This window comes from Oenanthe melanoleuca, chromosome Z (assembly GCF_029582105.1).
Source record: "Oenanthe melanoleuca isolate GR-GAL-2019-014 chromosome Z, OMel1.0, whole genome shotgun sequence".
Taxonomy (NCBI): Eukaryota; Metazoa; Chordata; class Aves; order Passeriformes; family Muscicapidae; genus Oenanthe; species Oenanthe melanoleuca.
This window is the reverse complement of record NC_079362.1, coordinates 61,452,587-61,465,451: the sequence shown is the minus strand read 5'-3', so window position 1 is coordinate 61,465,451 and position 12,865 is coordinate 61,452,587. Positions and strand designations below refer to the sequence as shown.

General features: G+C 37.7%; 1 protein-coding gene across 2 annotated transcripts in view; it reads left to right on the top strand.

The window, feature by feature from the left end:
- The window catches only part of PARP8 (poly(ADP-ribose) polymerase family member 8), a 114,211-nt gene that overhangs the window by 90,247 nt on the left and 11,099 nt on the right, over positions 1–12,865 (top strand). For both annotated transcript variants that reach the window (XM_056514241.1, XM_056514240.1), the window contains 6 exons: positions 2,677–2,769; positions 8,626–8,751; positions 10,410–10,475; positions 11,573–11,640; positions 11,945–11,993; positions 12,676–12,788. In XM_056514241.1, coding sequence (XP_056370216.1) covers positions 2,677–2,769; positions 8,626–8,751; positions 10,410–10,475; positions 11,573–11,640; positions 11,945–11,993; positions 12,676–12,788 — 515 coding nt within the window. The remainder of the gene's footprint in view (positions 1–2,676; positions 2,770–8,625; positions 8,752–10,409; positions 10,476–11,572; positions 11,641–11,944; positions 11,994–12,675; positions 12,789–12,865) is intronic.

The window sequence follows — 12,865 nt, the reverse complement described above, 5'->3', positions numbered from 1 at the left end:
AGAGAAGGAGCAGCCTTGAATCTCAGTTTCCCCATAAAGCTTGTGGTTTTCTTTAAACTTCCTTCTAGAATTTATATATTAACTTAGTTTTCATATGTTTTCACTGTTTCTAGCATGCACAATTGCAGGCAAAATGTAAGTCAGGAAATGTAATAGTGAATAGGTAAGTCACAGAGTGTGGCAAACGAGCTCCTCAAACGTTTGCTTCCTAACTGCAAATTAGTATTTTCATTTCTTAGGGGTTTGAACAATCTAAATTGTTGAGCTAAACTAGTGACTGGAGTAGAGGACACTGAAACCAACATCTTTTGGAATACATTGCTAAAACCTGTGGGAAATTTAAGTTAAAAGCATCTTATTTTCTTTAATTGAGACAAATTCCAGAAGCAGAATTCAAAAGTACTTTTAAAATTACTGTAGCGTGGGCTAAAAGGCATCCAGGCTAGATATATGAAGACAGACTGTGGAAACGTCCCTTCGCCTGCAGGGTTGGGATTATTTTCCCCCTTGTATTGTATTGACAAAATATGTAGTGGACAGAAAGGTTTATTAAATACACAAAATGAGAAGAATTGTATAGACCCTAACAGAAGTATCTGTTCCACTTCAGGGCTGAAATTCTGCTGCCTTGCTTGTCCTTATATCTAGAGTTCTCCAGTGTCAGCCTGAAGCAAAAAAAAAAAAAAAAAAAAAAAAAAAAAAGACTTTTAAAAGTCAAGCATAAGTACAACTGTTTTCTTAACTTCCAGATGCTCAGACACTTCTGGGATCATAACAGAGAGGCAGAGAAAAGAGAAATGGTGACAAACTGTTTGTTCACTTTGCCGTCATTAAGTCTCAGGATAACTTACTTTGCTGAAACTGTAAACAAAATATCAAAAATAAGTATTTTCTTTCACGTTTTCTTCATGACAAGCGTGGCCAAACTTAGATTGCTCTGCTATTCCAGAGTTATTCCTTGCTCTGAAATAAAGGAAGTCTCTGTATACTGTTGATTGTGGTAGCTACCCCAACTGAACAAATGGTTTAACCATCTTCTAAATGTGGAAAACCCAAGAATAATGGCAATAATAGATACTCTTTGTCCAGCCTGTCATGGCACAATGAATTTGATCGTGCTTGGCTTCATCTGCTGCCTAATGCAATGTAACATGGCAGATAAACTAAATCAAATGGGTGACACTATCAGACTTGAAAGATGATTGCTCTTGTAAAGCAAATGAAGTGAGACTGTATCAGTCCAGAAGATTTCAGATGTTTATTGAGGTCTTGGATCTTTGAAACCCAGCAAATGAATGTTTTTTAAGTGCTGCAAAGCAAGTGACTGCAAGTACAGCAGAATGCTTATTACTGGCAAAGCTGTTGCCTGAAACAGAATTCAGCTAAATTTTGGGTTTTCTTTGTGTGTTTAATTAATTTTTTCATTTCTGCAAGCACTTTGTAGAAGCAGAGGCTTGAACTTCAAAGCATACAACAAATGCTTTTGTACTTGTGATCACTAGACTCAGAACTTTTAGTTACAAAGCTAAGTTTCAGTTTCTATGAGCTAGGATTTAATACTATGCATTCAAATAAATAGTATCCAGAAAGTATTTTTGATTGTTTTCAACATTGTAATAAAAAGTTATGTTTATTAGGTAGTTTTAAGGAAGGTTTTAGTTTGTATTTCTTTCAACTATTTGTTCGTTCTGAATGCTTGAAACAATTCATTTTGTGATATTACTTGAGCCTTTAAAGAGTTGGTCTGCTAATTATCTTTCAGTAAATAAGATGGAATTGCTATAAGTGTTGTAAACAGTTAGGAAGCCCATGAAGACATGCCTATTTTCATTACCTAAAGCTGTGTTCCTTTTTGTTTCTGCTTTGTCTGTTTTATGAAGGCAAAAGGTTCTCACTCAATATGCAGTTAAGATAACATATTTTTAATTGTGATGACATAATGAGTTATTTAATAGGAAAAGCTGGTTCAGCAACAAGGGGTTTTTATTATTTGTTTAACACCTGAAAAAAGACTTGAAGTACCTTTATTTCTTAAAATAAGTAGGCTTCAAAATATAGTGTTTATGCTGTAAAAATGTAATGGATTTTCTTATAAACTAATTCAATTTCTTATCAACTTATTAATTATCATTTATGGTCATTATAAATTATATATCATTATATAAATATTTATTTCTTATTAACAATAATTTCTTAATTGTTAAAAATTAAAAATAGCCTCTTCAAGAAATTTGTCTTCCAGATCAGATTTTTATATGTGTTCTGAGCAGCAGTGTAAGAAGGTATGAAGAATAAACCTGCTTCCATCAGCTTCAGGATTTGTTCTCCATTAGCTTTAATTATGTAGAAAGTTTTCAGATAGATAGTCTTAAAAACATTTGAGTACTATGCCTGTAATTTTGGTCTTGTAACTGTGCTGAGATTTCTTTTAAATTTAGCCTCTCTGAGTACTTAAAAGTTTTAGAGTTCTTCACTTTTGCTCTTCAGGTTATTAAAATGTTTCTCTAAAATATCGTCCTCAATAATTGATATGTATTAAGTATTTAAAGTTAATATTGCAGTTAAAATATGAAAAAATAGTATTATTTGTGTTTGGGTTTTGTTGTAGGTATGACATGCTGAAAGCAAGAACTCAAATTAGAACAGAAATAAAATTAACTTTCTCTTTTTGTATAGCCCACTGTCTGTGAACGGGAACTCTGTGTATTTGCTTTCCAAACATTAGGAGTGATGAATGAAGCTGCTGATGAAATTGCAACTGGGGCACAGGTAGGATTATCTAATGTTTTCAGTAGTTTACTCTGTCCACTTAATCTCTTCCAGTGTGTGTTTTGACTTGTATGGACCATATGAGTACTGTTTGGTAAATATTATTTATTTGTCCACTGTTATAGCTGTTAATGCACTGGTTTATGTGTGGTGTATTCAAACAGTACTAATGAGGTGTTTCCATTGTTTTGCTTCCATGTAATTAGAGTAACTGTGATTTTGTGCCCTGTTGTATTCAATTAGGTCACCTGGGTTGTTAATAAAGGCAGCCATTGTAATCTGGAGATAATTCACATTTATTTCCACCTAATGAGCCATTACTACTCTCATGAAATTAATAAGTTACTTCCTGTTCATGGTCTTGGGATGCAGGGATCCACTGAGCATCTGTTGTTTTGATCATTACATAGCAGTGGGAAAGTCCTTACTGATACTGCTACATAGGGTTCTTTCTTCTTCTCCAGGATAAGGAATTTAATATAAGCCTGCTTCCTGACTCTAAATTCAGTTATTGATGTAGTTATAACCCTGTCATTGTTTTCTTAAAGTATTTTAAATTACCCTTCCAAATCACTAATACAATGTTTCATTAAAAACAAATGTTAAAAGATCTTACGTTTAAAGCCTCTTTAAGGTCTTATGGTAAAAGTCTGCACACATTAATGAAATGTGCACTTGTGTCCAGTTTTCTGGTTACTGTGCTCCTACATAGCAAGCAACATGGGTTTTTTGAAAGAGCTTATTTAACTTTAACTAGCACTACTCACTAGAAATCAACTATTCAGGTAGGTGCCTGAATACAGCCATGAGCATATCCTCAAAGGAAGAAAGTTGCTGCAGTGTAGGTCAGCTTCCTCATTTGAGAATATGACTGTGGAATCAGAACAGCAGCTTTTCATCTGATGTCTGAAGACCACTGGATGGCTGTATTTGTAACATCTAGATACCAAATATTGGGATAACAGTTTAGGTTTGTAAGGAATGGAAGGAGATGTGCAGACAAAGCCCCACCTCTTCCTTAACCTGAAGTCCTGTGAGAATATTTTTTTTAATTCAGGCACATGTTATATCACACGTGCATTTAGAACTGTAGAATCACAGAGTAGCTGGAGTTCAAAGGGACCTCTGAAGGTCGAGTAATCCTACACCCTGCTGTGATCCAGGACAATTTCAAATAGATCAGGTTGTTCAAAGCCCTGTCTGACTTGACCTTGCATGTTTCCAAGGATGGAGCATCTACCATGTGTCAGTGTTTCATCACCCTCACTGTAAAAATCTTCTTTATATCTAGTCTGTATCTCCCTTCTGCAGTATAAAACCTTTACCCCTGGTCCTATCACAGCAGGTTCTGCTAAAAAGATTTTCCCCATCTTATCATCCCTGTTTAAGTACTGAAAGGCTGCAGTAAGGTCTCCCAAAAGCCTTCTGGTCTACAGGCTGAACTACCCCAGCTGTTTCAGCCTGTCTTCATCAGGAGGGCATTCCAGCCTTCTGATCATTTTTGTGGCTCTCCTTTAGACTTGCTTCAACAGTTGTAGGTCTTTCTTAAGTTGAGGGCCCCAGAGCTGGATGCAGTGCTCAGGTGGACACTCATGAGGGCAGAGGGGCAGAATCCCCTCCCTGCCCTGCTGCCCACGGGGCTCTGGATGCAGCCCAGGACACGTTTGGCTCTCTGGGCTGTGAGTGCCATGGCTGGGGCATGTCCAGCCTCTCACCCAGCACCCCCAAGTCCTTCTGGGCAGGGCTGGGCTGGTTCTGTTCATGCCCAGCCTGTGCTCATATCAGTGATTACCATGACCCAGGTACAACACCTTGCCCTTGGCTTTGTTGAACTTCATGAGATTCCCATGGGCACACTTCTCCAGCTTGTACAGGTCCCTCTGGATGGTTTCCTGTCCTTCGGGCATCAGCTACACCACTCAGCTTGTGTAATGTGCAAATTTGCTGAGAGAGCACTTGAACTCACTTTCTCTGCCATTAAATAGCTTTTGTCCCAGTATTGCCCTCTGAGGACACCACTCATCACCAGTGGCCATCAGGACATAAGACATTGACCTCTACCATCCAACCAATTCCTTATCCACAGAACAGTCCATCCATCTAATTGATCTCTTTTCAATTTAGAGAGAAGGGTGTTGGAGGGGGACTGTTCTAGAGAATTTACAGAATATAAATAACATCTGTAGCACTTCCCTTCTCCACTGATGTCATCACTCCATTACAGAAGGCCACTGGGTTGCTCAGGCTTGCTGTCCAGAATCTCTTCCCTGTCCTCCATGTGCCTTAGCACAGCTTCCAGGAGGAGCTGTTCCATGATCTTCCCAGGCAGAAAGGTGAAGCTGACAGGTTGGTAGTTTCCAGGGCTCTCTTTTCTACCCATTTTAAAACAGGTGCAGTATTTCCCTTTTTCCAGTCACCTGTTACTTCACCTGACTGCCATGCCTTTTGAGTTAGAGTGGAGATAGATCTCTCTATGTTCACATTCCTCAGGGGCTCTCAAATCTAACCTTCACTGACAGTGGGAAGCACTTTGCTTCCCTACTTTCTGTCTTGAATTTCATCCACTTGAGAGGTGTGTGAAGGGGAGACTGCCAGTGAGAACAGGCTAAGAGCTGTCAAGCTCCTCAGCCTTCTCATTGTCTGCCATTGTTACCATTTGCCAGTTGTGTTCAGAGAGGGGTGCACTTTCTTTGACCTTCCTTTTCTGGCTCATAAGCCTTCAGAAGCCTCTTCATTATTCTTTGCATCTCATGTCAAGTTCATCTCCAGTTGCAGCTTGGCCTCCCTCACCCCATCCTGACATAAGCAGGCTATGTCCCTATATTCTTCCTAGAACATCTATCACTGCATCCACTGCCTGTGCATTTCCTTTTTTCTTTTTAGTCTTACCAGCAGGTCTGGAGTCGTCCATGCTGACATCTTGTCTTCCTTTCCTGATTTCCTACACATGGGGATTGAGAGCTCTTGCACTCTATGGAAGGCATTCTTAAAGATCTGCTCCCTCATCACTGAAAACACTTTTCTGGGGGTCCTATCCAATAACTCATTGAACAGCTGGAAAGTTTCTTTCCTAAAATTAGTAAAGACTTAGGTATAAGCTTTTTTCAGTAGAGCTAAGAAAGTAGAGAGGTAGCCCTGGTTAGCTCTCACTTAGTATGTAAGTATCTGTTTTGCAGGCATATGCAGAGCTTGCTCGAGATCTCTGGAGTACCTCTGCATTTACAGGGCTTTACTGTAGAGTTCTGAAGTGATTACAGCCTTAAGAGTGCTTAAGAAAGAGTTTGATAAGGGGTTTTGTCTGCTGTCCCATTGGACCTAGGTGGCTAAATTCTGCTAAATTTCACGTTAGTGAAAGCATTGTGGCTAGCTCAGTATATTGGATCTGGCTGAAACCTCCATTTTCCTGTTTGCAGAAAGAATTAATCAGTTCTAGAGTGTGATCCATCTGAGCTCTTTTTGTCATTAGTTTAGGACAGTGTGAATCATGGCACTGACTGTCGGCACAGTGTTTATTTCTCCTACAGCCCAGCAATCTTAGGATGACTAGTAAAAGGTAAATGTTCACATTTTCTGAATCTTCCTCCAAATCATTTTGTCTAGTGAGGCCTAAATACAGTTCCTGTCATTAGAAATCATATCCTGTTTTGTCTTTTGTGCTTTCAGCTAGTTTCCTAAGGTGCACAACCCTACTTTGTCCCTCCAAATAATCTGATGGCTTTTCTTTAATAATAAGTGATTGTACTTTCTAAAACTTTCCAGCCTGAACTCAGGTTGCCTTGTATTAGTCACGTAGGCAAAATGCTTGAAAATTAGATGACTGATTTTTGGATAGCTCCTACTCCCTGTAAAGAATCTCTTGAGTGTGAGAGGCACTGTTTGAGGGACTGATGTCAGGAGAAATTGTCATCAGCAAGTATTGTCTTGTTCTTCATGCAACTATTTTAATCCTTACTTACTTACTTCAGTATCTCCAAATGAGGAGGAGTTCATGCCCAGTTTTAAGGACATCTGCTAGATCCACACCACTTCCTATTCCCAAGGAATGCATATGCAAAGCTGTGTTACAGGGTTTCTATTAGATTTACCTCCCAGTTTGTTTTGCATTGCATCAACTCAAAACAATGACTTTGGGGGAAATCAGGTGCAAAAAAACAAAAAAAAAAAAAAAAAAGAGCAGAGTTGGAAAGAGTCTAGGAGTCAGCAGTGTGTTTGAAGGAGGGCTATAGGTGGTGTCTGAGTAGAACTGTGCCAGTTTTAAGATAGTTTCCCATCATGCAAATCATAAAGCAAGACAACTTTGAGTCTCTGCATTAAAAGACCTGGGGACTCAAACTTCTCTTCCCTAGCAGTGTTCTGTGACAGCAGACCCTAAGTGCTTCTCAGAAGCACAGTGAACTCATACCCAGTTTCACAGTAATATATTTGCACAGGGGCAGGTCTGCTGCCTGATCTGGTTGCTTATCTCCTTTGTAAATGCTAGTGCATGTGCCCTGTTTTGAAACATTCATCACACATACAGACAGTATAAACTGGAAAGTAATCAGAGAACCATTGGAGAAGGGATCATTATTTAAGTAATTTCATTTTTCAATATATGTGAGATATTTAGTAACTGGAACTAACAGAATATATAAAAACTGACAGAGAAAATTGTCCATTCATGCTGAAGGAGCAGAGGAGGAGAATGGCAGCTATATGAGTCACCACAGCACATTTCTTTTTCCCTTTCATCATTATTCTTATTTTCATTCTGGCTCTCTAAAGAACTGTAATTTTTTTCATCCAAATGATCTTTTTTTCATCCAAATGATCTTCTAGATGAGTGTGAGCTCTGAGATGAGATCTGATCCATGTGGAGTTGAGGGGGGAACCAGGGATATCTGCTAACTCCAGCTTGTCTCAGCTTTTCCTTTCTTTCCTGGAAAAGTCTGTTTTCACATAGGAATGTTTTCAGAAGAAAAAAAAAAAAAAAAAAGACAAAAAACAAAACATGGGGAGATGAGTTAATCTGCAGCTTTTAGTACCTTAGCTTTTTTTTAATGTAGCAGTTTTGGATTTCTTTATGAGCTGGATTTATATTTCACAGCTGCCAGAAAGCTTCATTCTCTCATGTTTGTTATTGCTGTATTTTATTTTTAACCTCTGAATTACGTATTTTGGAACAATTACATGGGAATCTGTGTCTAAGTGGTGTGTGTGCTTATGTGCACACATCTGTGTGCACATTACATGCACAATCCTGTGGAGAAATTGTGAAAATCATAGATATTCAAAGAAGTGTAGTTATTTGTACAAAAGGATGGAAAGAAGAGGATGCCCTAGCCTAGCTTAGATGACTGTTAAATCATTGCAGTATTCTGGCTTTAGCAGAAGCAATGTTTTCAAGTGTTTCTGTGATTGCAGTCTTTGGGAGAAGAGCAGAAAGTGGTACAAATTTGACAGACTATTCCTTGTTCTTGAGCAACATTTTTACTGGCATGTCTATACAGACATACACAGATGCAGCACAATATCATTTCCTTTGTGAATAAATTTGATACAGGAACTCACATGTGTGCACAAGAGAAAGCAATACTTTAAGCAATATATTTGATACTATAATACTTTTAGGACCAGGTACTTGTCCTACTTACATGCAGTGGAATAATATGCCATGGCTGAGCCCAAATTCTGTTGAGGTCAGCAGAAGAAATTTAGTCCTAAAGTATCTCCTGTGGATAACACAATTTGGGCAATGTAGGTGACAATGAAATATAATGTGTCTATAATGTGTAAAAAAAGGAAGACTGGAAGATACAGTATAAAAGTACATATTTTGAATAAACATGTGATAAATATGTCTTTCTTTCTCCCCAGGTGGTTGATCTGTTAGTATCTATGTGTCGGTCTGCATTAGAATCACCTAGGAAAGTTGTCATTTTTGAGCCATATCCTTCTGTAGTTGATCCTAATGATCCTCAGATGCTGGCCTTTAACCCCAGGGTAAGTAGTTACCTTTAATTATGTCATCACTTGGGTTTAGTCGGACATGAGATTTCAAAGCAAAGATTTCTCATGGAGGAGTCTCCTTTATTATGTGGTATAGCCCCAGAGTAGAGCACAAGAGTGTTTTCAAAACTTTGCAGCTTTTATTTATTGTCTCTGAGAAATTACTTGAATGTAGACTTGTCCTTGGTTCTGGCCAGGACAGTACTGCATTTTTGTAGTAGTAAAATGGGGCATGGCTGAGACCCAGAGATTATTCTTTACCACCTCATGTCATTGCTGGGAGCAGGGGGCAAGGATTGTCTTCCAGGGAAAAGAGGGAAAACAGTTCCCATTTTACTTGGCAGAGGGAGCAGTTGGATATTGTTTAATGCTGGTTTGTTGCTGTTTCCAGCTGATTGTTCTTACAGTCGACCACTGATCTTTACATTTGTGCCTTCCAGTTCTCTTCTCTATCCCACAGCAGAGGGGCAGTGGAAGGAGGAGGGGGAAGGGGATAGTGAGCAGTGCTTGATTTTAGAGGGAACACTAAATTGGAGAATACCATTCCTAAACCATGACAACAAGACTGCAGGTTATGTTTAAGCCAGTAAACTCTTCTAAGGGACAAATTCTAGATGCAAAATTTTATATTCCGTGTGTTTTTCACTCAATGTGCATACTGGACAAAAAAAAAAAAAAAAAGATGACCTTTGAGAGAAATAGGTCATGTAAGCCAGAGGATTTCCAGTCCATCTTTTCATTCGTAGAAATACCATTTCAGTCACCTCATTTTCTCGCTGCAAGCAGTTATTTCCTTGTGTGTAATTCTATCAGATGTTGATAGTTGAGTTTTGTACAAGCATCAGTTTTGATGTAAAGAATTGTGCTTGCATTACCTGCTCTTTGGGCTCCAAATGCTGCCTTTTAGGAAAGCCCTCAAGTCATGAATATTCCATCTCTAGAGCCATCTCCCCAAAGGCATGGAGGAGAGCTTGGCATGTGCTGCTCTGGGATGCAGTTCACTCTTCCTGAGCAAAGGCCAGCACGCAGGAGCTGTTGTTCAGGAGAGGCTGAGGTGTTCTGTGGTGTTGGCAAGCCCTGAAGATGGGGAGCAGTGGAGCTGCTGAGGGTGCCATGCCCTGTGGAGTGGTGGAGCATGGGCTGGCGAGCTGTTCACTCAGGACAGGAGGAGCTGCCTGGTTGTGGCTCCCAAGCAGAGAGTGGTCAGCAGAGATCAGGGGGAGGCAGAGGGACCACTAAAGGACTTTGGAAGTTTTACAGAAACACATCTGTTTATTAAAAGTCACAATTTTTATTTAAAAAGTCTGTTTGGGTCACTGCATTCTTTACCACAAGAACATGTTGTCCAAATAACTGTGTTTGGTTACAAATATTTGTTTTAAAATGACCTGATTTTTCGAGTGTTTTGGAGATCCCCATGAAATTCAAAGAAGAAAGGTCATAACAATATTTTTTCATGGAATTTTTCTGGACAATAAATGAGAGTGGATGTATGAGGTGGAAGAAAGCTAATGGTTAGAAATGTTTGAAAGAATTGATTTGCCCAGCATTTCTCCTAGCTTTAGTTTTATACACACTCAAAGAATTCAGGTTTTTTTAGAGCCAAAGACTAATACTCTTTGAACTTATTTGTGTATTTTATGCCACATCAGAAGAAGAACTATGACCGAGTAATGAAAGCATTGGACAGTATCACTTCCATCAGAGAGATGACACAGGTAAATTTAAAACTATTTACCTAATGTAATCACTGTTTCTAGGACTTCAAAGGTGTTTGTATTGCCTGCCTATGATAGGTTGGGAAGTCAGTAGTATCAACTCTATCCTATGTAACTGTAATAATATTGAAAAGTTCATTCAAAATATCCCTAAGGCCAGTTAAATAAAAGTAATGAAGTAGAACTCAAATCTTTTGAAGTTTAAGTAAGAGATAATAACAGCAGAATGAGACATTATAATGAGGTAATCACCAACTGCTGCATTTCTGGAAATATCAAAGCCAGAGACCTTTACTTCCAAAGCAAAATAAATTGATCTTGTGTACATGTTCTGAATGGCAGTCTGAATGACATGATATTTATTTATATTATGGCAAAATTTTTGATCAACTAAGTATAGTTGGGGACTTGGAAGGTTGGGTCTCTTGAGTTTTTTGGGTGAAGAATGTATAGAGAGGAATAAAATAAATTCAAAAGTAAAATATACATTTTTTTGTTAATTTGTGTAACATCTTATAAAAAACCATGTATTATTTAAAAATCATGTATTTCTGTATGATGTTTTCTTATTATGTCTTCTAAAAATAAAAAATAATTACTATTCTGGATTTTTTAAATGTTAAAACAATTTTTAATTTTAATGAGTTTTAAAGGGATACTTTGCATTGTGATTGAAATCAAGAACAGTTTTCAAAGAAATTATAATATGATATGGTATTTATACCTTGAAACAGTTAAAAATACCAAAGTGGATTATTTTGTGGTTTTTTGAGAGACTTAATTTTGTGAAGTTCCAGTCCAATTTCTTAAGAGCCACACAAAAATAGATGTCTTCTGTTCTCCCTGAGATCACCAATGTTTGCTATAATATAGTAATTTTGATGCTAATTATATGCTTATTATCTTACTCCAGGGAAAATAATTGCTATATTAATTCTTGTTGTCAAAACACATTTATAACTCTACTATGCTGTGTATCAGTAAAGCTGTGATTTAAACCTAATAATGAGTCCCATGTGTTCATTTTAATAGATGAAATCATGGGCAATGTAACATATAAAATTCACCCTAGAAATAACATAATTACTCTTTTTTAGGCACCTTACTTGGAAATAAAGAAGCAGATGGATAAACAAGACCCGCTTGCACATCCTCTTCTACAATGGTATAAAGTTGATTCACATGAGATAATAATTATTAAAGTATAATTTGTAGTGAGTAATCACTTGACCAGTGTAATGGAGTATAAGGTTAGCCTAATAATTAACATTGTTATTTTCAACTGCAGCTATTCTGGACTGTTTCTGGACCTCATCTGGGTCCTCTGATCTCATTTTCTAGTTAAGGTTTGGCCTATTTCCATCTGGTTTAGAGGCCTGCAGCTGGCTGCCTTGTGATGGCCATTCATAATACATTTTTAAGAAGTTCGGTTTGGTTGCCACATCTAATACATCTGTTTCTTATTTTAGGGTTATTTCTAGTAATAGATCACATATTGTGAAGCTACCAGTGAATAGGGTAAGTGTCTGTGGAGTCTCTTATTATTATCTGATTTTTTATGGCTTGTATTAACATTTTAGGTGGGAGTTTAGTAGCAAAACGTAGGTGTCTTCATTCAAACTGATTATACAAACTCCCTTAATAGACAAGGAAGTTTCAGGTCATGATTTTTAGAAACATATGAGTATCTGAAATAGGTCAAGGGAATAATGTTCACTAAAAAACCTGAGGTGAGTAGCTCAAATTCAGGTGTCCTATCATTTGAGATTAAGTGAGAAAAACATCACTTTTTGTTTTGTTGCCATATAGAATATTAGATGCAGAATTATACAGAAAGCAGTGCACACAAACATGATCTACCAGGAGATCCACATTTTTTTTCCAAATAACCTCAATTCAAAGCCAGCTCTGATCAGAATACTATAATGAAATTGTTCAGTTTAATTTACTAGAGCCATTTTTAATTGAAATCTAGTTTCAAAAATTTCCATATGTCTCATAAACTGAAAGTAATTTTTACTATTTGATTTCAGCTTGAAACTGTGGAAGTGAGACCAGTTTCAGCTTAGTTGATGTAGTTACTTAGATGCAGTCGTGTACTGTATGTGGAAAAGCGTGGCATTTTAAGGATTGCCATCAGAGAATTACAGTAATTTCTTACTAATCAACTTCTCTTCACATGTGCACTCTTATTTTGCAGCAACTGAAGTTTATGCACACTCCCCACCAGTTCCTTCTTCTCAGCAGTCCACCAGCCAAAGAATCCAATTTCCGAGCTGCTAAAAATCTCTACGGAAGTACCTTTGCATTTCAGTGAGTACATATATTCATAATAACCAAAGGTTATTGAAATGCCATGGTATTTTTTGCTTCTGGCATTTGAGGTTTGC